At 44.8% G+C, this 25,418-nt stretch overlaps 2 protein-coding genes across 2 annotated transcripts; one reads left to right on the plus strand and one right to left on the minus strand.

Moving 5' to 3' along the window:
* Positions 1 to 1,024: 1,024 nt before the first annotated feature.
* arl6ip1 (ADP-ribosylation factor-like 6 interacting protein 1) lies at positions 1,025 to 13,404 on the plus strand. The gene is made up of 6 exons (XM_010904377.5): positions 1,025 to 1,204; positions 5,167 to 5,300; positions 5,628 to 5,747; positions 7,205 to 7,322; positions 7,947 to 8,031; positions 12,129 to 13,404. The coding sequence occupies exons 1-6, from the start codon at positions 1,169 to 1,171 to the stop codon at positions 12,245 to 12,247; spliced, it is 612 nt and encodes a 203-aa protein (XP_010902679.1). The 5' UTR covers positions 1,025 to 1,168; the 3' UTR covers positions 12,248 to 13,404.
* A 367-nt stretch (positions 13,405 to 13,771) lies between these two features.
* Positions 13,772 to 21,227, minus strand: LOC105030484. The gene is made up of 5 exons (XM_010904378.3): positions 21,197 to 21,227; positions 20,504 to 20,719; positions 14,688 to 14,849; positions 14,132 to 14,327; positions 13,772 to 14,042 (listed from the first exon to the last, which is right to left on the minus strand). The coding sequence occupies exons 2-5, from the start codon at positions 20,702 to 20,704 to the stop codon at positions 13,930 to 13,932; spliced, it is 672 nt and encodes a 223-aa protein (XP_010902680.2). The 5' UTR covers positions 20,705 to 20,719; positions 21,197 to 21,227; the 3' UTR covers positions 13,772 to 13,929.
* Positions 21,228 to 25,418: the final 4,191 nt, after the last annotated feature.

The following is a 25,418-nucleotide window of genomic DNA, read 5'->3' on the forward strand; positions in this document are numbered from 1 at the left end:
GATGTTGCAGGCAGGATAATGTTCACCACGGCATCTCTAGACTTTTACGTCTGTCACATGCTCAATGTGAACCTTCTCTCATCTGTGAAGAGAACAGGGCAACAATAGCGGACCTGACAATTCTGGTGTTCTCTGGCGATTGCCAGTCAAGCTGCACGGTGCTGGGCTGTGAGCACAGGTCCTACTAGAGGACTTTGGGTCGTCATGCCACCCTCATGGAGGTTGTTTATGACATTTTGGTCAGAAACATGCACACACGGCATTCGGTAGAGCCGTCCCTTCCAACTTTGATGGGTGAAAGTGACAGATTAATTGACTGATTCAATAATGACAGGAACTATGAAATAAATTGTGAATTATGAAATTGTAAAATAAATAGTTAAATATAGAAATACGTGGAAAAGGTTAACATGCACATCCAACTCGTTAGGTGCAGGACAAAAAATATTTGTAATAATTGAAGAGAGTCCACAACTCTGATAAAGTTTCCACAAACGTAATATAATAAAATGCACAGATTGACAACGCTTCAAAATTATATTAAATTTTTGTTGGAGCATTATCAGAGTTGTGTACTCCATTCTATTATTTATAAATATAGAAATACACCATTATATATCTTCCATGTTTTCTTTATTCATTTAAATTATATATTTTCCTTTATATTTAATTATTTCATGGGGTTTATATTAATCTAATAAAGTCCCTAAACTTCCTCCATACTAAACTGGGGTTCAGTAGGCCTTGGTGTATCAATTCATCTAAACTGAGGGTATAAACCAGTAAACACACAAGCTCTTGATGTGGCAGTAGCTTTATTACATTTACGAAAACCGTATGAAAGTGTTTAGGGAAATAGTTTAAGAAACATTTATTGCGAAACAAATTGCAATCTTGAATTGTAGTCAAATAGCCTATTATTGGTAAATGTCAACGGATTTATTTTATTGGGGGGGAGGGTGTGAAACGGGGAAACTGATGAACTCCATTTCCCATAAATCATTGAGCCATGACGCGTGTATTTCAGATAAAAACATCATCGGTTGGTTTTGTGAGTAGAGCCGGAAAGGCGAGAGGGATCTGCGTGTCTGGGCCGTTTCAGTTTTGCTTTTAAAGCGCCACTGAGGAAAAAAAGGAAATACATCTTAGGACAAAACCGCCTTTAGCTATGACAGAAGGAGATAACCAAAGTGTGAATACACTCGTAAGTAATAACGCATCTTCTAACCTTTCGTTCGCCAGAAGTGGTAGTGTTGCCGCGGTTATGAACGGCCTACTTAAAGGCTACCTGATATTGCTGTAGCTAGCTGACTATGAGGATTAGTAAAAAAAAAAACGTACCCAAAACATTCAATAGTTACATTTCCTAATTTAAAAAAGTAAGTACTATAGTCTACCTGTTCTTTGCCCTAGACTACATACGTATCTAACTATCTAGCTAACGTTATTGGGGATTCACACATTTCATGTATGGTTGGTTAACAGCTTGCTAGATAGTTGGTTTGACTGGAGTTAGCTGATCTGGTGGTATTTTCACTTCCTAAATATATATTTAACTAGGTACAGTAGCTGTTAACGCGTGATAATGTAGCTACCACTCACTGACAGGTGTATTGGTTAGTAGCCAGTTAGTCTTAACCACTACGGATTTTGAGGTTACGATTACAAATGATTACGACGTCTTAGCTAGTCCGCTAATTAGCTAGATGGTAAACTTAAATATTTTGAACCTGCAGCTGGTAACATTCCTGCCAACTAATGTAGGGCTACATAACGCATTTTCTACGCGTCCGGTCATGATGACACTGCAAGTTATGAAGTGCTCTTGGAATGACACAGCTGTACGAAGACAGCCGTATGCAGTGTCCTAACGTTTCCCGATAGTCCACAACCCTTTGGCGTTACAAATCTATCGCTAAGTTTGGAATTGAAGCAAGTACTGTAGCAGTGCTTAAAGTATTAGCTAATTATCCTTGAGGACCTAAACGGTGGCGTTAGCGTATAATGGTGGTTGTGTAGGCCGCCTATACCTCGTCTTATGCGTCCCTTACGCCGCCTTTATTTCTTATGTAATGCAGTCCCTGGGATCAACGCCCATAGCGAATAGGGGACTCCGACACCCTGCGCCCCAGCAACGACTGTGCATGTTGCAACTTAGTTGACTAAAATGCACTTTCAGTTACTGTGTTGTGTGATTGTCACACCCAGCCATTTTGAGATTGGTTTAAAATGCTGTAAATTCACTCTGAATACACCGCAACTATGTGTCTAAAATGTCTGGCTCAGAGCTCAGCTTCTGATATAGGGCAGTGTTTCCCAATCCTGGTCCTGGGGACCCCAAGGGGTGTACGTTTTTGTACTTGCCTTACTACTTACACACTTTATGATATGTTGATTACATCAATCAAGTATTTTATTTGAATCAGGTGTGTGTGTGCGTGTGTGTGCTAGTACAAAAATAAAAACATGCACCCCATGGGTTCCCCAGGACCAGGATTGAGAAACGCCGCTGTAGGGTGTCATTTTGGACTGGGTCTTACATTACACATGCCTACATATGTCCAGCTATAGTACTAGAACATTCTCCGGTGCGAATTAAACATTTTCCCTGTTACCATCATTAGTCCAAACCATGGAACTGTAATTTTCAATGGACAAATTAAAGTCTCCTCCTATAGGCTCTAACGCTGGTTTAGTGTCATATGACTGACTGCTCTTACTCCTCAGGAGCCTCTAGGTGCCATGAGTCACAGTGGCTGTATCTGTCGGGCCGAGTTGGACAGGGTTTTCCTGTTGCAGCCGTTGTTCGTCCTTGCTTGTTATTATGCAGTGTTCTTTATGCTAGAACCTCCACCACGACGTGTCTGGGGATTTCATCTTGACGATGGAACCTCCACCGCGACGTGTCTGGGGATTTCATCCTGACGATGGAACCTCCACCGCGACGTGTCTGGGGATTTCATCCTGACGATGGAACCTCCACCGCGACGTGTCTGGGGATTTCATCCTGACGATGGAACCTCCACCGCGACGTGTCTGGGGATTTCATCCTGACGATGGAACCTCCACCGCGACGTGTCTGGGGATTTCATCCTGACGATGGAACCTCCACCGCGACGTGTCTGGGGATTTCATCCTGACGATGGAACCTCCACCGCGACGTGTCTGGGGATTTCATCCTGACGATGGAACCTCCACCGCGACGTGTCTGGGGATTTCATCCTGACGATGGAACCTCCACCGCGACGTGTCTGGGGATTTCATCCTGACGATGGAACCTCCACCGCGACGTGTCTGGGGATTTCATCCTGACGATGGAACCTCCACCGCGACGTGTCTGGGGATTTCATCCTGACGATGGAACCTCCACCGCGACGTGTCTGGGGATTTCATCCTGACGATGGAACCTCCACCGCGACGTGTCTGGGGATTTCATCCTGACGATGGAACCTCCACCGTGACGTGTCTGGGGATTTCATCTTGACGATGGAACCTCCACCGCGAAGTGTGCAGGGATTCGCTGAATGGTGATTGGGAACGGCAGTCACATGATTCTTTAAGAAATTTCATTTATTCCTTCAAAATGCGTCATGTACATTTGACTCTTTCCCCTTTAACAAGTATCATCTGATTTCACCCAGGGCTTGCTCCACACCATATCGGACTCCAAGCAGGGCCCTGGGTCAGCTTTGCCGTGCCATGTAGCCCATCTCTCACTGGCTTGCCTGTTGGACGGAATGTTATTAATTTGAGCTGGAATACCACACTCAATGCCAGGACTAGAGCAGGTGAAAGCCTGCTGGTGTTTCCGCTGGCAGTTTAGTGTCTCAGACTGGCTGTGCCTCCCATTGCATGTGGCTGGTTCAGGTCGAGGTAACGGTCATTTTACTCACAGGTGCACCTCAATATGTTGCTGTGCAATGGGGAATGTAATTGCTTAATTCTTGTGTACCTGCATTTTTTTAATTATGGAACGCGGTTCATCTTCTTTGTAAAAAGCAGAAGCGGGTAAATAAAAGGGGATTTTGGCATTAGGCCTCATTACATGACCAAACCCGGAAAAATTTGATCGTGTAATTTCCACCTTTGGCCTTACACAATATAACCACAGGCTACATTTTCAGTGGCACATTTTCTTTGACTAATGGGCTAAGCCAACCAGCCTGGCTGATGTGACCATGTGACTAGACGGCAAAGAGCTCTGGAATGGATTAGTGTTTACTGATCGGCCAGTGTTGCAGTAGTCGACCGGGACGGACCGGAATCACAACTGCTGGATGAAAATTATAATTACGACTAAACGATCGACTTGTTGACTGAATGCGGTCATCCCTAAAAAAATGTTTTCCTGCTGACAGACCGTATCCCAAGAGCATGAACATCCAATCAATAAAAAGTAACAACAGTCCAAATGAAATTACCAGTTGGGAAACACAAAGCGGTGCTAACTGGCCCTAAATCAACCATGCGCCACGGCTGTCCATATGACCGTGGTTAAAGAGTGTAAAACGGTGACAAAGTGCCAGCTTGGTGAGCAAAGCCCTGGCATTCTGAAGGGTAGACACAGGAAACCCACACTGTGTAGAGGAAAGACTGTGCTGCCGTTTTCTGACAATGTCATAGATGCCAACCAATTTTTGTAAGTTCCTTTTCTGGTGACTGTAGGAAACCAGTCATTCTGAGTGGGCACATCGCTGTGTTGGCATCACACGACATTGCTACCTGACACAAAATGAGGGACAGTATCTTGCAGTCCTATAAGCCTTTCTTATGCCATTGTTTTCTTGTAAAGACTCATTATTGGTAGATAAATCATTCATCCAGCCATGGCAGTTGGGTTGTTGTTCAAGTTCTACTATCCCCTTTGGGGCGCCTGATTGGTGTGGCCGGGCGCCTGATTGGTGTGGCCGGGCGCCTGATTGGTGTGGCCGGGCGCCTGATTGGTGTGGCCGGGCGCCTGATTGGTGTGCAGTGATGTCTGGTAACTCTGAAATAAGAGCGGCGTCTATCACATCTGCTGGGTTTCAGCAGCGTCTGTGGTGTGATGTCATCACTACGTGACGACTTCGTGTGAACTTTTATTGTAATTTATTTTCTGAGCCGAGGATTTTGTCAGCCTGTAGTTCTACTTTTATTTCAACTGAGCTTAATGTCTGTGTGTTCCAGGCCCAGGCGACGGCCCAGCTGGAGGATCAGCTGCAGGGCTGGGGAGAGGTGATCCTAGCTGGGGACCAGGTGCTGCGCTGGGAGAAACCATGGTTCCCGGGAGCTCTGGTGGGAGCCACCACACTGCTCTTCGCGTAAGTAGGACACAGACACAGCAGGATGCAGTCAAATGTATCAGTTGTAAAAAAAAAAAAATACAACTATTTCCAATTAGTTATTTTTAGCCCGTTCAGTAAACAAAAAGGTACTGTCTATAGAGGAGTCAGGATTGGAACCCTCACCGCCATAATGCAGCTTCACGTGAAGTCTGTCTGACAGGCTGGAGTGCCCTGAACAGCCTGGGAAGACCAGTGGCGGTCCTACTTGCCAAATTCATTCTGCAGAATGCCGTCTTCTCACGGTTAATATCTGCGGTGTGCTGAAGGGTGAATACATTGTCTGTTTCTCCTCCCCCTCGGCAGGTTGATATACTACCTGGACCCGTCGGTGCTGACCGGCCTGTCCTGCGCCGTCATGTTGCTGTGTCTGTCTGACTACCTGGTGCCCACCCTGGCGCCCCGCGTCTTTGGATCCAACAAGTGGTGAGAGCCTGGGGTCTTCGACTGGAGGACAGGGTGGGGGGCGGGGGGGGAGACTGGGGGGGGGGGGGCAGGGTGGGAGACTGGGGGGTGGCGGGGCCAGGGGAGAGGGTGGGAGACGTAATGACTTGTTGGGTGAGCGGGGGTCAGGATTTAAGATGGGTGTGGTTAATGTCAACAGTCTGCCCCACTTTGTCACGTTGCAAAGATGTTCCTTCACACGTGGCGCCTCCTAGTGTTCTGTAGCACGGTGTCCAAATTCACTCCCTATTGAGTCTACCACTATTACACCAGGGACCCTATGGTATAGGGGACACGTGCTGCATCTTTCTCAGTCCCGGTCCTAGCCCTTCTCCTTGGGTAGTCTGGTCGGTAAGGGGACACCAGGACCGGGATGATTGACGCCTCCGTCCGTAGCCAGAACCCCATCCTGACTCGGCTGTTGGCAACCTTATCCAGGGTCTGACGTTGGTGGGCTGATCAGGTGTCGGCAGAGGTCACGTCCAAGCCCCTGTTCAACACCATGTCCAGTAGCCTGCTGTCACCCGTCCCCCCTTCATTTAGCAGAACAGATCTCCTCAGGCCACACCCTGTTCTGGATGTTAGGGGTGTGTCTATCATTCTTATGCCAATCAATTACAAGCCAATTTACCGGCGAAAGTTGCTGTTTTCAGTGATTCCTGTTGACAAGCAAATTCATGCAGTTTCCCCGACGGAGCTGATGTGTTACATGCAGAGTAGGCTGACCTCACAGAGATCCTGCCACAATTGCCAAAACACTGATATGATACTACGGGTGGGTGTGCCGGAGGGGGGGTGGGCGTGCCTGACGCTGGATGTTGAAAGGTTTCACACGTGGATGTTGCGTAAGACTGTGACCCTTTCCCCTGCCTGATATAGTGAATTTTGTCCGCTAGGGGACGCAGGCCAGGTGTACTCCTAATCACCCGTCGTATCCATGTTTAAGACACCTTTTAGTCCTGGGTCCTATTCACATTAACAAGTGGATTTGGGACAATTTTCCAAAATAATCATGTGGGTGCAGTTTCCCCATCCACTTTCATGACTGGAACGTATCAGGCCAGCGGATTTGGGGATGGGCAAGGCTCCTGGAGTCCACTGACCTCGTCCAAGTCCCTCTCTCTCAGAAGGGTCACGGAACGTCAGGACAATTTAGAATTTCACAAGTTTACAAAAATATCCTTTGTTGCCAAACCACAGAGCGATGTCTCAATGTGACTGTTGTGGCATGAATATGTCCTAAAACATCAGTGTCTGGGAAACATGACCAGAATGTGGTCCCTTTTCAGGGTGTAGTTTAACCCTTCATCTGCCTCGTCCTGCTTCTATGTGGTTCAGGGTGTAGTTTAACCCTTCATCTGCCTCGTCCTGCTTCTATGTGGTTCAGGGTGTAGTATAACCCTTCATCTGCCTTGTCCTGCTTCTCTGTGCTTCTGCAGGTCTTCAGAGCAGCAGCAGCGTTTCCATGAGATCTGTGGTAACCTGGTGAAGACTCAGCGCCGTGTGATTGGCTGGTGGAAGAGGCTCTTCGCCCTGAAGGAGGAGAAACCCAAGATGGTAAAAAAATACACGCACACTTTGGAGTATACATCTATTGAATTGGTTTGGTTGGGTCTGTCTTTTAGTCTCTCTTCTCCTTTATTTTTTTTCTCCTCTCTCCTAGAGAGAATCAGTGGTTTCTGCCAGTAGTTTCAGACTCTGTTCTTTTTATCTGGTTGTAAATGAGGCTGCAGTGACCTTAAATAACTGTTGCACAGCACACACAGCTGTTTAGTCCTCAAACTGTACTCAGTTCTCCAATTTAGAATGTAATGTTTTATAGTATTACTTAAGTGTTGTAATTAGCTGAGGTATTCAGTTACTGCGGTCTGCTTGGCCTTGTGGCAGTGGAAACTGTTTTCATTTTGTTGCTGGGGTAAGCAGCCCTTGTATAGAAATTGTTGCAATTTCCTGTTGCAGAATTCTACATAGTTTTGTTAAATGAGAGCATGCAATAAATACAGTAGGGAAATACTGTGTTGTTAAATGCTGATTTATGGATTAGGGGATGGTTAAATGCTGTGTTTAGGTAAATGGGTTGGTTAAATAAAATAATTGGTCAGGTTTAACGGTAGTTTTACCTAAACTAATAGCTGTATCGCTTCCTGGTTTGTGATGTAACTTCCTGTTGCCTTCCCACAGTACTTTGCGTCAGTGATCAGTGGTCTGGTGACAGTGGCCTGGATTGGACAGCAGGTCCACAACCTGTTTCTGACCTACCTGATTGGTACGTAAAACATTTAACTCTGTTACAGGCTAAGGACAATATTTAAGGGATGGTTTGTCAAAAATTTTAACCAAAAGAGAATTCTGAAAACGCATTGTCATTTTTTTTCAAAAGACATTATTCAGCTCTGTCCCCGTATGTAAAAAGTATTGTTCACAATTGTTCTTTCAGGAAGAATGTGTGTATAAATCACAGTAAACTATAGTATTCACTAGCTAGAAAGCAAGTTACCGATCTCGTCTTTGATATTCACCTTGGACGGTCTGTGTGGGTGTGTCTCTGTGTGGGTGTGTCTCTGTGTGGGTGTGTCTCTGTGTGGGTGTGTCTCTGTGTGGGTGTGTCTCTGTGTGGGTGTGTCTCTGTGTGGGTGTGTCTCTGTGTGGGTGTGTCTCTGTGTGGGTGGTCTTACAGAACTCATGGGGACCTTTTGCCAGTCCCCATGAGGCAAAAGTCAATTTCCAGCTCAGGGTTTAGGGTCTAACTTACAATTGATTTTATAGTTAGAATTGGGGTTTCTTCAAGGTCCAGGCGTTGTTGGTTAAGTTTAGGCATTACATCTAGGTAAAGTTTAGGCATAAATGTTGCTTTATTGAGGTTAAGGTTGGGTTAGGGTTAAGATTAGGGCAAGGGAGCATGCAATTTTTATTTTCTGGTCCCCATGAGGGTGGCTGTACAAATGTGTGTCTGAATATTAGCAGGAATAAAATTTTTCAGGATAGTGTTACTTGTTCTGACTAATACACCGATGAATTGACCGAATAGAAACTTGGACAGCAGCTAAAGGGTGAACCCGTTAATCCCCAACCCTTGCCCAGAATATCTGGAGGCAATATGTACTTTGTGTTTCATAACACAGCAGTCAGAAGTATTACTTACAATCTTTCTTGTCTCCAAGAGTAACTTAAAGTTCACGCTCACCTCGATGACATCACTGCCGAAGAACAGAAGCTGTGTCCGGTGGCTATAGGAAATAGTTTGCTAGTGCCAGTTTGAATTCAGACAATTACACTGGCTGTTTCGTCAGTGTACAGTTAAAAATAATTGACGCTGCCGTGACAGATTACTGAATCTAGTTTGAAGTATTTTGGAGTAGATTTCCGCGTACAGTGCAGCTTTGCGATAGTGGGATGAACTGCTCCCATTCATGAATTCAGAAGATGCTAATAACGCTAATACCAGACTGGGACAGAGCTGAATAATGAATTGTTTGAAAAAATTACTGTCTTCAGGATTCTGAAAAATAGGAATTTTGGACAAACTGTCTCTAACTCTGTCACACACTAAGGACATCACTATCTAAACTTTGTAGGTGTCCTTAACTCATCCAAATGATCCAGTTTGGATATGAAGGTAGGCTAGCTAAGCAATGTTTATGTAAGTTTGAAAAGTGAGGACTTCACCCCTCCCGACTGACTTGCCATCAGAAGACCGCTTATTCAGTATAGGCTAGAGCCTGTGCTTTGGACCAAGCTTGACAACAGTTAGGCTAGAAAACTGACCCATGTTACATTTAACTCTCCTCTTCTCTACGCAATCAGGGCAATGGCAGCTTCTATGTGCTACTGCAAAAAGGCTTGAAAGAAAGTGCTGTTTATGTTTACAGGAATCATTTATGAATGGAGATCCTGGGTCCCCACCCCAAAGGCTTTTAAATGTCTGTTTTTAGTTGCATTATTTATACTTGTGCATTGACAACTTGTCAGAATACATTTCCCCATCCTTCCCTAAGCCACCTGCTAAATGAATGTGGTTAAGACAAGAGAAAAAGGTGTCTTGTGGACTAGGTGAACTAGTCTAGCGTTTCCTTGTTCATTAATGTTGTTTGAAGGTGAACTGTGGACGGCTGTAGCCTCCACACAGAGCCCCTTTTCTCCTGCCGTCTGTCTTCAGACGTGTCTCTGTGTTTTCCTGCCGTCTGTCTTCAGACGCGTCTGTGTTTTCCTGCCGTCTGTCTTCAGACGCGTCTCTGTGTTTTCCTGCCGTCTGTCTTCAGACGCGTCTCTGTGTTTTCCTGCCGTCTGTCTTAAGACGCGTCTCTGTGTTTTCCTGCCGTCTGTCTTCAGACGCGTCTCTGTGTTTTCCTGCCGTCTGTCTTCAGACGCGTCTCTGTGTTTTCCTGCCGTCTGTCTTCAGACCCGTCTCTGTGTTTTCCTGCCGTCTGTCTTCAGACCCGTCTCTGTGTTTTCCTGCCGTCTGTCTTCAGACGTGTCTCTGTGTTTTCCTGCCGTCTGTCTTCAGACGTGTCAGGGTTCAGACGTGCTGGATGAGTTGTCCAGCTGCTGTAACTATCAAATGACCGTCACAAAGCGCCCCTGGTCTCCGCTGGCTGTAACTGGAATCCATGCTTAGTCTGGTCCGTTTGCAGTGCGTTGCTTCGTGAAGACGTGTTCATATGAATGCCCTAGCAGTCGGGAGCCAAGGATGTTCCTTGTAGGCTGTATGTCATGGGTGTGCAGACAAATCACATGGTGTCAGGGCGGGGCAGAACCTATGTGTCTTGGACAATTTGCCAGTGCAGTTTGGCAAAATCGGCATGTGTGTTTGTGTAATTCAGGCCTCCAGGCTAGCACTTTGCCCTGGTGGGACTGATGCCTTTCAGTCTTTTAATTTTGTGGCACCAGCACATGATTTGGTTGCACCCCCCAAATTTTATTTTAGTCTTGATTCTACATATAACCCTCTGTCAGTATAAGTGTCTATTTCTGACATGATTTAGACGTGTGGTTTAAGTGAGGTGTATTTATTACTACTACTGGGCATATCAAACGAGTATTTCTTAATGTGTTTAAACTGGGTGTAGTTGCAGCTGTAACACGTGGTGAAGGCTGGCTTCAGAGGAGCCACGTGAATGATTAGATTGAAGTGCGTCGCTTGACAACAGCAAGTGTGATAACCACATAGTTTGCAAACTGAGCTAGAATATCTTCTCTGCGTGGACCAGCAGATGCTTCGGTTTCACACATCAACTGGAAGCAGTTTTCAGTGACTCCCTCAAGGGAAGGGGGAGGGAAAGGGACTCACATGCAACTTGCCAAACAGACATTTTTGATATTATGAAACTTTTGGTGTACGTTGGGAATGCAACAAAATATTCTCCAGCTTTATATTTGCCTGAAGTTTCATGCCGATTGTACTGGGTTACTGCGTTAATTTTAAACTGGCGCAGTAACCACAGCAAGAACAAAATGAATTTCGTGTTCCTGTCAGACACATGAATTGCAATTCGAAGTAATGGATAATCTGTTACTCCACTGTCCTTAAGGCCCTTGAGCTCCTGGTCTCATGTATTCATGTGAGATTTGACAAACACAGAGCACACTGTCCTTGTGGTTGGATCCAGACTCTGTTGGCCATCCGTCTGTAAGCCAGACCCACCCTCTGACAAAACTCTGACAAAATTAAAACATTGTTCAGGTTTAATTGCACTTCACTTCACTTCAGAAACTGCAATGAAAGATTGCAATGTGACATTATAAGGGACGTCACAAAAAGGATGTTCTGAGTTTCACTATCTGAACACTTCCTGTTGGAGTCCCAATTCATCCCCTATTCCCTACCTGATTCTACTAATCTGTTAGCTGGGGTGGATTTATTTAATTATTGAACAGGGACAATTCTATAAGTGTGTAAGCTTTTACCTGCTGACTATTTTCTAGCTGTAGTCTCTGGTTAATTAAAACCTAGCTCCATGTAAGGGATCATGAATCAGATGGGGTGTAAAACTGGTTTGATCGCTCCGATGCTTTGACTCTGTGGGTTGTGATGATTGGCTGCTGGGAGATGAAGGGCAGGTTTGATCGTGTCATCACAGCAGCTTCTGCTTTCCCCAGACATCACATGGTCACGTTCTCATGACTGTGAGGAGAATACAACATTTAGGCTTTAGAGTTTTCTCTTTGTCTATCATCTGGAATATTTTGTAAGTCAGTTGGTATGTCAAAATGTAACTTCTGACGTGTTCTTTCGTTTTCTAACCTTATAGAAACTCTAGTCCTGTAAGGTTATCACTACGGTGATGTTTTTCTGAATTCCCTAGTTGGAGGATTCCAGGCATGCATGACATTTCTTTTAGTGACTGTCTTCTGTTTCCCCTCCAGTGAGCTTCCTGCTTCTGCTTCCTGGTCTGAACCAGCATGGCGTCATTAGCAAGTACGCGGGTATGGCCAAGAGAGAGATCAACAAGTTGCTCAAACAGAAGGAGAAGAAGAACGAGTAGGAGAGAAGAGGGCGTCTGTGAGATGGAAGACGGAAGTGAGAGAAGATGACGTCGACATGAAAAGAAACTTAGACGGAACTAAACAAGAGAAGACAAAGCTTAAAAGTACATTAGTACACCCTCAGTCTACACATGATCAACTCCACACGCTGAATGACTCTCTTTGACCCCTGACCTGTTGAAATAGGAAGTGTTTGTGCATCTACCCACCCATGCATGCAGTCACCACATCTTGCCGGGCTTTAGTTTTTCCTTCCTTCCTCCACACACACACACACACACACACACTCTCATCCCTGCTCTGTTTATCTGAATAATTCATGTGTTTAATGATGCCAGTCACTCTCCCTAATGCTCTTGCTTATTTTATGTCACTCATGATTAGCCAGTGGGAGACTACTGAACACAAACCTCTAGCTCTGTTTATCAGGCCCCACAGCCTCACAGCATGAATCCATCTCAGGCCTGACTCCCCCTGTGAGGCTAGCCAGGGGCTCAGTCTGAAATGGTGCCCCAGCCTCTATTTAATTACACTGCTGAAATGCAGTTAGGGGGCCATTTTGAGACGGCCAATGTAATAGATTTTCAGATGCCGTCTCTTATTGCTTGAGAAAGCTTGAATGTACACCTGTGGTCGACCGCGCTGGATTTAGCTTTTAGCTTCCTGCTTCGGCTTTGTTTTTAATATTGTACTGAAACCGTAGAAGAAACTGGAGTTTGAGAAATGGGATTCCATTTGGGTCTCTTTTGATGTTTGTAATATATTGTGGCAGTGTGTGAGGTGAGACTTGTTCTGGCCCATTCAGGTGGCCCTGGTGTAAGCACAGACCTGGGATCAGCTGAACTCTGACCTTAATAACTAGAGGGGTAGCACCAGTTTGTCCTTGGATTAGTGTGTAGGCTTTGGGTGGATTTGAGCCACTGCTGAAACCCTGGTAACTGGACCTGCTGGTCCCTTAGCTGCCCCCCCCCTCCCCCCCTCACTGGTCTGGGGTACCTCTGATTGTAAATATGCCTCCTCTCCACCCATCCATCCTCCATCTTTCTCATCTGTGTCCTGTGTTTTATTCTTAACCTATCCTTTATCGGTTCCTGTCATGCAGTTCTTCTGTATTTTGTGAATTGTCAATGAAGAACGAATAAAGTGTGATTTAAATGAATGTTGTTGTTTGTTAACTTGATTGTTTCTTTTAAGACCCACTCTGGGACCCAGTATGCACATGCACCAGAGGACTCTTGGTCTCTGGACCATCAGAGGACTCCTACGAAGTTTCTTACAAAAGCATAAAAAAAATGTGTATTTTGTCTCGCTGAGTTTGTTTGCGGCCTGGTGGGACCCTGGAATGTCTCCTTTTTGGCTGACCCGCCTCTCTGTGTGCCGCCTGCCGTCACATGGCCTGTGTTCGTACTCGTGCCCAATGGTTGGTACAAACGCCCTGTGCCGGGACGAACCTGGGACACGGAGATCAGCAACATTACCCTTTTTAATACCACAACTCTGCCTTCTGCGTTTTGAACCGGGTGGTTTATTGAGCAAAACAAATATGTCAAGGGTTGCGTTTGACCCTCGTCTGAGGACTGTGTGTTTTAGTTTGGTCAGAGTGCACGTTCAGTTGTGTATGTGTTTAGTAGAGCGCGTTCTGTTGTGTGCGGTGCGTGTATGTGTTTAGTAGAATGTGTGTTCAGTAGAGTCGGAGAGCGCAGCATCCCGTCTCCCAGCGCCGTGTGGCCCACAGGACTCTGTCTAAAGACTGCCTCCTAGCTTTACCGGGACCAGCTGGAGTTCTGGCCTCACCTGACAAACACACACAAACAAACACCCAAATAAAGACACCAGGGTGGGTACAGAACAGTGAGGACACTGTGTCCGTGTGACTATGAGACCTGTGAGTATATCGTGCTGGTGCCACATTGTGGGTCTGCCATTTGAACTGGAGGGGGTGGGCCCTGGACCCCTGTGCTCGCTGCGGTAGGTTGTCCAGTAAGGGGTGGGCTCGTTGGGATTGGTCACCTCTTTCATGGCCACGCCCTGACGGTTACGGGACAAGTTATTCTGACCCAGCCTGTGCAGAACATTGAACTGTGAGATAAAGATGGAGAGGGGGGAGGAAGAGAATGGAAAGATGAGGAGGAGTATGGGTGGATAAGACGGTTTGAAGAAGCAGGGGGTTAGGAAATAGATATCTTTAAATGTGTTCGCTTCTGTCTAGGAGTTGCTCAGTAGTTTCTTTCCTCTGAGTATGAGGTCACAGCACCCTCTACTGGCGACATGGAGAACTGCCAACATGGTCCAAAACAACAACGAGTGGAATAAGGGCGTATTGGACTTATGTCAAATAGTCAATAATCGGTTTAGTTTTTGATCTATTCTTGCAGTCGCTTAATCACTAATTAATTTATCAACTTCATTAATTGTTTGAGAGCTGACAGTCGGACTTACCGGGATGATGTCCTTGAGGCCATGGACATCTCTGCTGTGTGTCTGCAATTGGTTAGTGGGCCTGTCGCTCAGGTTTATCTGAGTAGTCTGCTGGGAGGGGTAGGCGGGATCTCTGGGAAAGAAGACCAGTGGGTGTCCGTCTGCTGTCCGCCCACAGTAACTCTTCAGGGGACATGGAAGTGGAAAGAGTAGTGTAAATACGGGGGTCTGACACGTGCGTGTGCGTGTGCGTGCGTCCCCTGACATCAATGTGAGCGAACAAGCGCGTGTGTGTATCTGTAAAGGTCAACGATTGATTTGGGTTTGGCAGACAGACACAGATCAACACAGAACCAGTGATTTGGGTTTGGCAGACAGACACAGACCAACACAGAACCAGTGATTAGGGTTTGGCAGACAGACACAGACCAACACAGAACCAGTGATTTGGGTTTGGCAGACAGACACAGACCAACACAGAACCAGTGATTTGGGTTTGGCAGACAGACACAGACCAACACAGAACCAGTGATTTGGGTTTGGCAGACAGACACAGACCAACACAGAACCAGTGATTTGGGTTTGGCAGACAGACACAGACCAACACAGAACCAGTGATTTGGGTTTGGCAGACAGACACAGACCAACACAGAACCAGTGATTTGGGTTTGGCAGACAGACACAGACCAACACAGAACCAGTGATTTGGGTTTGGCAGACAGACACAGACCAACACAGAACCAGTGATTTGGGTTTGGCAGACAGACACAGACCAACACAGAACCAGTGATTTGGGTTTGGCAGACAGACACAGACCAACACAGAACCAGTGATTTGGGTTTGGCAGACAGACACAGACCAACACAGAACCAGTGATTTGGGTTTGGCAGACAGACACAGACCAACACAGAACCAGTGATTTGGGTTTGGCAGACACCTATGGGGTCCATGAGGATCTTGTCAACCACGATTAACAAACATCTCATCCTACATAAAGGAGAGGTGACCTCTCCAATAAAGTACAACCTTGCACTTCGGTCCACCAGAAACACCTGACTTGGTTGACGAGATGCTTTACCATCAGTCTTCCTTGTTTCGTCGGAACAGCCTGGCATTTTAGTTCGAACTTGTGATGCCAATACCAGAGACCATCTTGGCCATGTTCCCAGGCTGACGGTGGGCCTTTTTCAGACTGCGTGAACTTCGATGTGAGTACTTTTCAGGGGATTCGGCTGACCATGTTGTAGATGGTCTTGACTTGTACCTCTCAAGACAGTGTCACTAACAGCACACGTCCACAAATGTTCTTGTGTAATTCTTGAGGATTTGTTTAGGCCTTTATGACGTTGCGTTTTGTAAGATGTAGAATAAGACAAATATTATACAGTTCTGCTCTTAAGTTTGGATGCCTTGGCTGAAATTTTGGCATTTATTTTGAAAATATGCAAAACATAGTTTGTCTTTTATTGAAGGATAGTGATCACATGAAGCCATTAATTATCACAATTGTTTGGCTCATTTTTAAATCGTAATGATAACAGAAATCACCCAAATGGCCTTGATCAAAGGTTTACATATTTAAATGCTTGGCCTTTTTACAGACACACAAGGTGACACACACAGGTGAAAATGGCAATTAAAGGTGAATTTCCCACACCTGTGGCTTTTAAATTGCAATTAGTGTCTGTGTATAAATAGTAAATGGGTTTGTTATCTCTCATATGGATGCACTCAGTAGGCTAGATACTGAGCCATGGGGAGCAGAAAGAACTGTCAAAAGACCTGCGTAACAAGGTAATGGAACTTTATAAAGACGAAAAATTATATCCAAAGCCTTGCAAATGCCAGTCAGTACTGTTCAATCACTTATTAAGAAGTGGAAAATTCTGGGTTTTCTTAATACCAAGCCAAAATCAGGTAGATCAAGAAAGATTTCAGCCAAAACTGCCAGAAGAATTGTTCGGGATACAAAGCAAACCCACAGGTAACCTCTGGAGAAATTCAGGCTGCTCTGGAAAAAGATGTTGTGGTTGTTTCAAGGAGCACAATACAACGATATATGAACAAAAATGAGCTGCATGGTCGAGTCGCCAGAATAAAACCTTGACTGTGCCAATGCCACAGAAAAGGCCTGGTTACAATATGCCTGACAACATCTTGACACGCCTCACAGCTTCTGGCACACTGTAATTTGGAGTGACGAGACCAAAATAGAGCTTTATGGTCACAACCATAAGCGCTATGTTTGGAGAGGGGTCAACAAGGCCAATAGTGAACAGAATATCATCCCCACTGTGAAGCATGGTGGTGGCTCACTGATGTTTTGGGGGTGTGTGAGCTCTAAAGGCATGGAGAATCTTTTGAAAATGGATGGCAAGACGAATGCAGCATGTTATCAGAAAATACTGGCAGACAATTTGCATTCTTCTGCACGAAAGCTACGCATGGGACAATCTGGGACTTTACATCACGACAATGACCCTAAGCACAAGGCCAAGTGGACACTCCAGTGGTTACAGCAGAAAAAGGTGAAGGTTCTGGAGTGGCCATTACAGTCTCCTGACCTGAATATCATCGAGCCACTCTGGGGAGATCTCAAACGTGTGGTTCATGCAAGACGACCAAATGAGTCATTTTGGCAAGACGAATGAGCAGCTATACCACCTGCAAGAATTCGGGGCCTCATAGACAACTATTACAAAAAAACTGCACGCTGTCATTGATGCTAAAGGGGGCAATACAGAGTATTAAGGACTAAGGGTATGCAGACTTTTGAACAGGGGTCAGCTAATTTTTTCTTTCCTGCCATGTTTTGTTTTATGATTGTGTTATTCTGTTATGACCTACAGTTGAATGTGAATCCCATACGAAATAAAGTGTTTTGCCTGCTCACTCGTTTTCTTTAGATATGGTACATATATTAGCAATTCTCCAAGGGTATGCAAAATGTTTGCACAAATGTTCAGTGGGGAGAACAAGTATTTGATACACTGCCGATTTTGCAGGTTTTCCAACTTACAAACCATGTAGAAGGCTATAATTTTTATCATAGGTACACTTCAAATGTGAGAGACGAAATCTAAAACAAAAATCCAGAAAATCACATAGTATGATTTTTAAATAATTAGCATTTTATTGCATGATATAAGAATTCGATCACCTACCAACCAGTAAGAATTCCAGCTCTCACAGACCTGTTAGTTTTTCTTTAAGAAGCCCTCCTGTTCTCCACTCTGCACCTGTTTAAACTCGTAACCTGTATAAAAGACTCCTGTCCACACACTCACCTGTCCACACACAAACAGACTCCAACCTCTCCACAATGGCCAAGACCAGAGAGCTGTGTAAGGACATCAGTAATAAAATTGTAGACCTGCACAAGGCTGGGATGGGCTACAGGACAATAGGCAAGTAGCTTGGTGAGAAGGCAACAACTGTTGGCGCAATTATTAGAAAATGGAAGAAGTTCAAGATGACGGTCTATCTCCCTCGGTCTGGGGCTCCATGCAAGATCTCACCTCATGGGGCATCAATGATCATGAGGAAGGTGAGGGATCAGCCCAGAACTACACGGCAGGACCTGGTCAATGACCTGAAGAGAGCTGGGACCACAGTCTCAAAGAAAACCATTAGTAACATACTATGCCGTCATGGATTAAAATCCTGCAGCGCACGCAAGGTCCCCCTGCTCAAGCAAGCGCATGTCCAGGCCTGTCTGAAGTTTGCCAATGACCTTCTGGATGATCCAGAGGAGGAATGGGAGAAGGTCATGTGGTCTGATGAGACAAAAATTTTGCTTTTTAATCTAAACTCCACTCATTGTGTTTGGAGGAAGAAGAAGGATGAGTACAACCCCAAGAACACCATCCCAACCGTGAAGCATGGAGGTGGAAACATCATTCTTTGGGGATGCTTTTCTGCAAAGGGGACAGGACGACTGCACCGTATTGAGGGGAGGATGGATGGGGCCATGTATCGCGAGATCTTGGACAACAACATCCTTCCCTCAGTAAGAGCAATGATGATGGGTCGTGGCTGGGTCTTCCAGCATGACAATGACCCAAACACACAGCCAGGGCAACTAAGGAGTGGCTCCGTAAGAAGCATCTCAAGGTCCTGGAGTGGCCTAGCCAGTCTCCAGACCTGAACCCAATAGAAAATCTTTGGAGGGAGCTGAAAGTCTGTATTGCCCAGTGACAGCCCCGAAACCTGAAGGATCTGGAGGTCTGTTTGGAGGAGTGGGACAAAATCCCTGCTGCAGTGTGTGCAAACCTGGTCAAGAACTACAGGAAATGTATGATCTCTGTAATTGCAAACAAAGGTTTCTGTACCAAATATTAAGTTCTGCTTTTCTGATGTATCAAATACTTATGTCATGCAATAAAATGCTAATTAATTACTTAAAAATCATACAGTGTGATTTTCTGGATTTTTGTCATTCGGTCACTCACAGTTGAAGAATATCTATAAGAAGAATTACAGACTTCTACATGCTTTGTACGTGGGAAAACCTGCAAAATTGGCAGTGTATCAAATACTGTATCAGATACCACTGTATCTGTGTGGGGAGGCCAGAGTGAGGTGCTGAAAAGCTGTTTAAAAATGACAGCCCCTCATGTTAGGCCTGAACAGCCTTGTATGTCACTGCAAGCTCTGAAAAAAACATTTGGGAACCTTGGTGTCCTCATATGTTGAGAGTACGTGGCCTTTAGATTGTAGGGGTTAATGCATTGCCTTCAAAAAGTATTTTGACCCCTTCACGTTCTCTACATTTTGTGTTATGGACTTTGTTCCAGTCTTCCTTCCCTCAATCCTGACCCGTCTCCCAGTGCCTGCTGCTGAGAAGTATCCCCATAGCATGATGCTGCCACCACCATGCTTCACTGCAGGGATGGTATTACCTTGTTTGGAATTGTCTTCAGACAGAGAATCTTTATTCTCATGCTCTATGGGTCGTTTAGTGACAGTGTCATATGCCTTGTACTAAGGAGTGGCTTCTAGCGACTCCACGATAAAAGCCTGATTGATGGAGTGCTGCAGACATGTTTCTCTCTGCCAGTCTCTTAAGAGAAACTCTGAAGCGTTATTAGAGAGGCCACTGGGTTGTTGGTCAGTTCCCTGACAGGCCGTCTTGCCTGGTTACTTCGGACAGATAGCCAGCTTGAGAAGGTGTGTTTTTAGTTCCAAACTTCTTCCATTTCACATCGATGGAGTCCGTTGTGCTCCTGGGAACTTACAATACTTTAGCAACTAAGATCTATTTCATGACACTATTCTGCACACAATTTTGGAGGTCTACGGAGAGTATATTGAACTTCCAGACTTGGTTTTAGCTCTGACATGACTGTGAGACCGTATATAGGCAGGTGTGTGCCTTTCAAAATCATATCCAATCAGTGTAAGTTGCCCAGAGGTGGACTCCAATCAAGTTCTAGTGACACGTCACAGATGATCAAAGGACACAGTGTCATGGCAACGGCCTGAGATATTTCAGTTTTTCATTTTCAATAAATTGTCTCAAATATCAAAGTACATCCATAACAGAACAAATTGGAGAAAGTGATCGGATCTGACTGTATTTTGAAGGCGGTATTAGTCAAGGCCACAGCAGCTACCAAGGAACTGCTTTGTGTCAGTGTTCATTGGCTGCCTCACTGTGAGGAGGAGGGCCTATCTTTTCCCATTCATTGTCTTTACGTATTAAGACTGTTAGAATATTTGAGACCTTTTTGAATTGACATCTGATATGTGTTCTTAAATTAAGGGTCCTGACCTGGGTGTGTCCTGACCTGGGTGTGTCCTGACCTGGGTGTGTCCTGACCTGGGTGTGTCCTGACCTGGGTGTGTGTGGTGGTGTAGCTTCTCCCACATGCCTGTGGGTCACCAAGCGTCAGTGTGCTCCGGTGCATCCGACGCCCACCCCTTGGGCCTAAAGCCTGGGGCTCGCCAGGAACCTGCTGCCCAGCCGGAGCCTTTCGAATATGGGTAATCCCGCTGCAGCCCACTGTCACCACAGATGTATGCCAGTTGTGAGACATATTGCTGGCCAAAGCCTGTAGACCAGCACACACATTTAATCAATTAAGCGTCTTTCAAAAGCTCATTTTACAGATAAGTGGCAGACAAAATTCCAGATGGTTCCATTCATTTTCTGCAATTCAAACAATATATTGATTTCTGTAAATCCCCAAAACATGTCAGATGACATTTCGAATCTCTACTGGGAAATGCAATTTTGCTTTCCCTCAGTATTTAAATATATTACAGTAAGGTTTTGCAGTATGACAGATGTATTATTACAAATGATTACACTTCAGATCTTTTAGAACTACATATTTCATCAATTCTTTTTGGAGCCTCAACACACTCCATTAATTCATCCATGAATTAATGAGGATATACCATTATTGAGACCAAATTCTTCATAAAGCAAAATGTGGTCATGTGAAAACAATTTTATTGCATGGCCTTATAGATAGACTTAACTAAATAATAGACTTTTTAATAATTTTCAGGTAAGGAGTACTTACCCCAGCTCTAACCAAGACTGAACAGAACACGAGTTGCTGTTCTATTGTTGAACTTTGGTTGTTATGGATACAGAAAACAAGTCCAGCAACAGCACAGAAATAGAACGACACATAAAGCATTACAGAACTTATTACATTACAAATGAATGCCTTTGAAGTTGCTTAATATAAAATAAAATAAAACATTCCAAATAGAATAAATTTTTTCTTTACTTGTGAATATAAATAATAATAGAACAATGGACCTGAGAGACGAATAATTTAAAATCATATCAGTTATCCGTGTGGGAATCAACAATGTTGTGATCAGACAGGCGAGGTCACCAAGCACAGCAGAGCTTATACATATCAACTAGCTAAGAAGACTTGTAATTTTAAATATGGCAACACCAAGTGTCACGATGGGACTAGTTAAAGTTAATTTGTTACTTTGAAGGTGAGCACAGTCAGTCAACTGATCTGGAACCTGTGATGTGGATGGCCTGTGAGGAAACCTGGCTTAAGACCTGAAGCATTGCCCTGAATGAGGCCTTCTGGTTTACACTATGTTTAGTGACTATACATCCCAGACAGTATTTATGATACCAAATGTCATTTCACACCCAAAGAAAACGGCCTTGTCTCTTGTGTTTCTAGTCGTGGAATCTGGGCAGCCTACTCAAATGATTTGTAATAGCTCGTGTTTTCAGCCCCCCTGGGCCATTTGCACCGTTCATACGGACCAGTCTGTGATTTCTGGTAACTTATGTAACAAAATTCACACGGCGCAGTAGACTAGCTGGCCTAACGACACCTGGGGTGTTCTGTGTTTTCTTTAAAACGCACTTTTATCTTATTGATCATATTGGAAATTCACTGTCAAACACTTATTTAGAAACACTTCATTAACAATGAGACTGAATGTCAATTGGGACATTAAAGCAGTTGTCTTCTATCACAAATGTATATGGCCCAAAACCACCACTTACTGTTCTCAGTGAAAACTGTACAACAGTGTTACTTCCTACCAGGGTGAGGGGTAGTATTCAGTTGAATGCCAAGTGTGCAGAGTTGTCATCGAGTCAAAGGGTGCCTACTTTGAAGAAACTAAAATATAAATGTATTTTGTTTTTGTTTAATTATTTCCTGTTGCTACATGTGGAAAATAGTAAAGCAAAAGAAATACCCTTGTGTGTGTGTGTGTGTGTGTATATATATATACACAGATCAGCCATAACATTATGACCACCTGCTTAATATTGTGAAGGTCCCCCTTTTGCCGCCAAAACAGCCCTGACTAGTCGAGGCATGGACTCCCCTAGACCTAAGGTGTGCTGTGGTATCTGGTACCAACATGTTAGCAGCAGTTCTGTAAATTGCAAAGTGGGGCCTCCATGGATCCGACCTGTTTGTCCAGCACATACCACAGATGCTTGATTTGATTGAGATCTGGGTAACACTTTGAACTTGTTACGTTCCTCAAACCATTCCTGAACCATTTTTGCTTTGTGGGAGGGTGCATTATCCTGCTAAAGAGACCAATGCCATCTGGGAATGCTGTTGCCATGAAAGGTTGCACATGGTCTGTTGCATTAGACCAGGCCACCTTCTTTCATTGCTTTGTGGTCAAGTTCTGATGCTCACATGCCCATTGTAGGTGCTTCCAGCAGTGGACAGGGGTCAGCATGGGCACCCTGACTGGTCTAAGGCTACTCAGCCCCTTCCGCAACAAACTGCGATGCACTGTGTGTTCTGACACCTTTCTATCAGTACCAGCATTAACTTTTTCAGCAATTTGAGCTACAGTAGCTTGTCTGTTGGATCGGACCACACGAACCAGCTTTCAATCCCCACGTGCATCAATGAGCCTTGATCCTGTTGCCAGTTCACCACTTTTCCTTCCTTGGACCACTTTTGATAGGTACTGAACACTGCAGACCGGGAACACCCCACAAGGGCTGCAGTTTTGGAGATTTTCTAATTGCTCAAGGGCCTAATTGCTCTAGCCATCACAATTTGTCACTCAGATCCTTACACTTGCCCATTTTTCCTGCTTCTAACACATCAAATTTGAGGACAGAATGTTCACTTGCTGCCTAATACATCCTAGCCACTGACCGGTGCCATGATGATGACATAATCAGTGTTAATCACTTCACCTGTCAGTGGTCATTATATTATGGCTGATCGGTGTACGTTTTTTAACTGTGATCAGGTAGAGAAAATACAAGATTTTTAAAGGTACCGCCTACCTCATAACATTCATGGACTGCAATGATGTGGTGTGCCTCTCAACCAAACATCAGAAAGTATGAGGCATATCATGTTGTTAATAGTTTTTTGGTCCTAAGCCCAAAGACAACTGCATCCAGATACTTTTTTTTTCCATGATAAAAGATCCCATTAAACATGTTTAGGACAGGATAAACAGTAAATTGATCAAAGCTGATATCTGGACAACTGAAGAAATTTTTTGTGAAAGCTTATTCTTACAATTGATCATTTTAACTTGATGGTGAAATGTTTTTGTCATTCTGTGTTAAATGTAATGATCAACATTTTAAATGTTTTGTGATCAGTATTTCACACACTTTGATGATCTTTTGATACGATGTGGGGGGTGTCAGTGATTTATAAGATTGTACAAGGAAATATCCACTGTTTAAACATCCACATTCTAACAGACTGAAAAGTATTATAGCAGATGAAATTCATCTCATCTCATCTTCATCCGCTTATCCAGTATCGTGTCGCGGGGACACCAGCTCCAGCAGGGGACTCCAAACTTCCCTTTCCCGAGCCACATTTGCCAGCTCTGACTGGGGGATCCCGAGGCATTCCCAGGCCAGTGTCGAAATAGTCTTAGAAATAGTCTCTCCACCTGAGTCCTGGGCCTACCCCGAGGTCTCCTCCTAGCTGGACGTGTCTGGAACACCTCCCTAGGGAGACGTCCTGGGGGAATCCTTACCAGATGCCCGAACCACCTCAACTGGCTCCTTTCGATGCAAAGGAGCCGCGGCTCTACTCCGAGTTCCTTACGGATGGCCGAGCTTCTCACCCTATCCCTAAGGGAGAAGCCAGCCACCCTTCTGATAAAACCCATTTCAGCCGCTTGTACTTGCGATCTAGTTCTTTCGGTCATGACCCAGCCTTCATTAGCATAGGTGAGGGTAGGAACAAATATTGACCGGTATATCGAGGGCTTTGCCTTCTGGCTCAGCTCTCTTTTTGTCACAACGGTGCGGTAAAGTGAATGCAATACTGCCCCGATTCTCCGGCCAATCTCCCGCTCCATTGTCCCCTCACTATTGACCCCATTGACCCCGAGATACTTGAACTCCTTTACATGGGGTAACGCCTCATTCCCTACCCAAAGGAGGCACTCCATCAGTTTCCTGCTTTGAACCATGACCTCAGATTTAGAGGTGCTAATCCTCATCCCAACACCTTCGCACTCGGCTGCAAACCGGTCCAGTGAGTAATTGTGGAGTATATGTTATAATTTTATTAGGGACTTAAAATGACCAGGCTCAAAGTTGGCACATGCTTGCTTCAGAATTTCACATGATTATAACATATTTACACTAGTGAATGCTGCTTTCCCACCAGGGCCAGTCTGACCAATGGGACCAGTCAGACCTGTCACACCAATGAAACCAGTCATTCCGGTCAGACCAATGGGACCCGTCAGACCCGTCAGACCAATGGGACCAGTCAGACCAATGGGACAAGACAGACCGGTCAGACCAATGGGACCCGTCAGACCACCAGGGCCAGTCAGACCAATGGGACCAGTCAGACCAATCGGACCAGTCAGACCTGCCAGACCAATGGGACCTGTGAAACCAATGGGACCAGTCAGACCAATGGGACCAGTCAGACCACCAGGGCCAGTCAGACCCGTCAGACCATCAGGGCTCCAGAATTCCAAACCATCAATCCAGATTCCTTCAATTCTGTTATCAACTGTTTTCTCGAAAAACTAACAGAGGAGTAAGTAATAGTTTCTTTTGTATTTAGCTGTATGATGGTCAGCATTTTTGGGTTTATATTTGTGCTAAATTATATTACTTTCTGCAGGCAATTGAAGCTGTTAAGAGGTGGCAATATGGACCCTGTAAGTTTGTCTTTGATTAATATATTGTATGTGAATTAATGTTTCTTCTTTGCAAAACACTCCAAATCTGTCAGATTACGAGGACATCTCCTGTGCAAAGCCCTCTTTAGATCACCCCACAAATGT

Source organism: Esox lucius, chromosome 11, assembly GCF_011004845.1.
Source record: "Esox lucius isolate fEsoLuc1 chromosome 11, fEsoLuc1.pri, whole genome shotgun sequence".
In the NCBI taxonomy this organism is placed as follows: Eukaryota; Metazoa; Chordata; class Actinopteri; order Esociformes; family Esocidae; genus Esox; species Esox lucius.

What these genes read in the sequence shown, in the direction of transcription:
- arl6ip1 (XM_010904377.5), top strand. Translation starts at nt 1,169, where the DNA reads ATGACAGAAGGAGATAACCAAAGTGTGAATACACTC. An exon ending in ACCAAAGTGTGAATACACTC is followed by an intron (nt 1,205 to 5,166) that starts GTAAGTAATAAC and finishes TGTGTGTTCCAG; the next exon opens with GCCCAGGCGACGGCCCAGCT. An exon ending in GTCTTTGGATCCAACAAGTG is followed by an intron (nt 5,748 to 7,204) that starts GTGAGAGCCTGG and finishes GTGCTTCTGCAG; the next exon opens with GTCTTCAGAGCAGCAGCAGC.
- LOC105030484 (XM_010904378.3), bottom strand. Translation starts at nt 20,704, where the DNA reads ATGTCTCACAACTGGCATACATCTGTGGTGACAGTGGGCTGCAGCGGG. An exon ending in ACACCACCACACACACCCAG is followed by an intron (nt 14,850 to 20,503) that starts GTCAGGACACAC and finishes TGTCCCCTGAAG; the next exon opens with AGTTACTGTGGGCGGACAGC. An exon ending in CCAGCACGATATACTCACAG is followed by an intron (nt 14,043 to 14,131) that starts GTCTCATAGTCA and finishes TGTGTTTGTCAG; the next exon opens with GTGAGGCCAGAACTCCAGCT.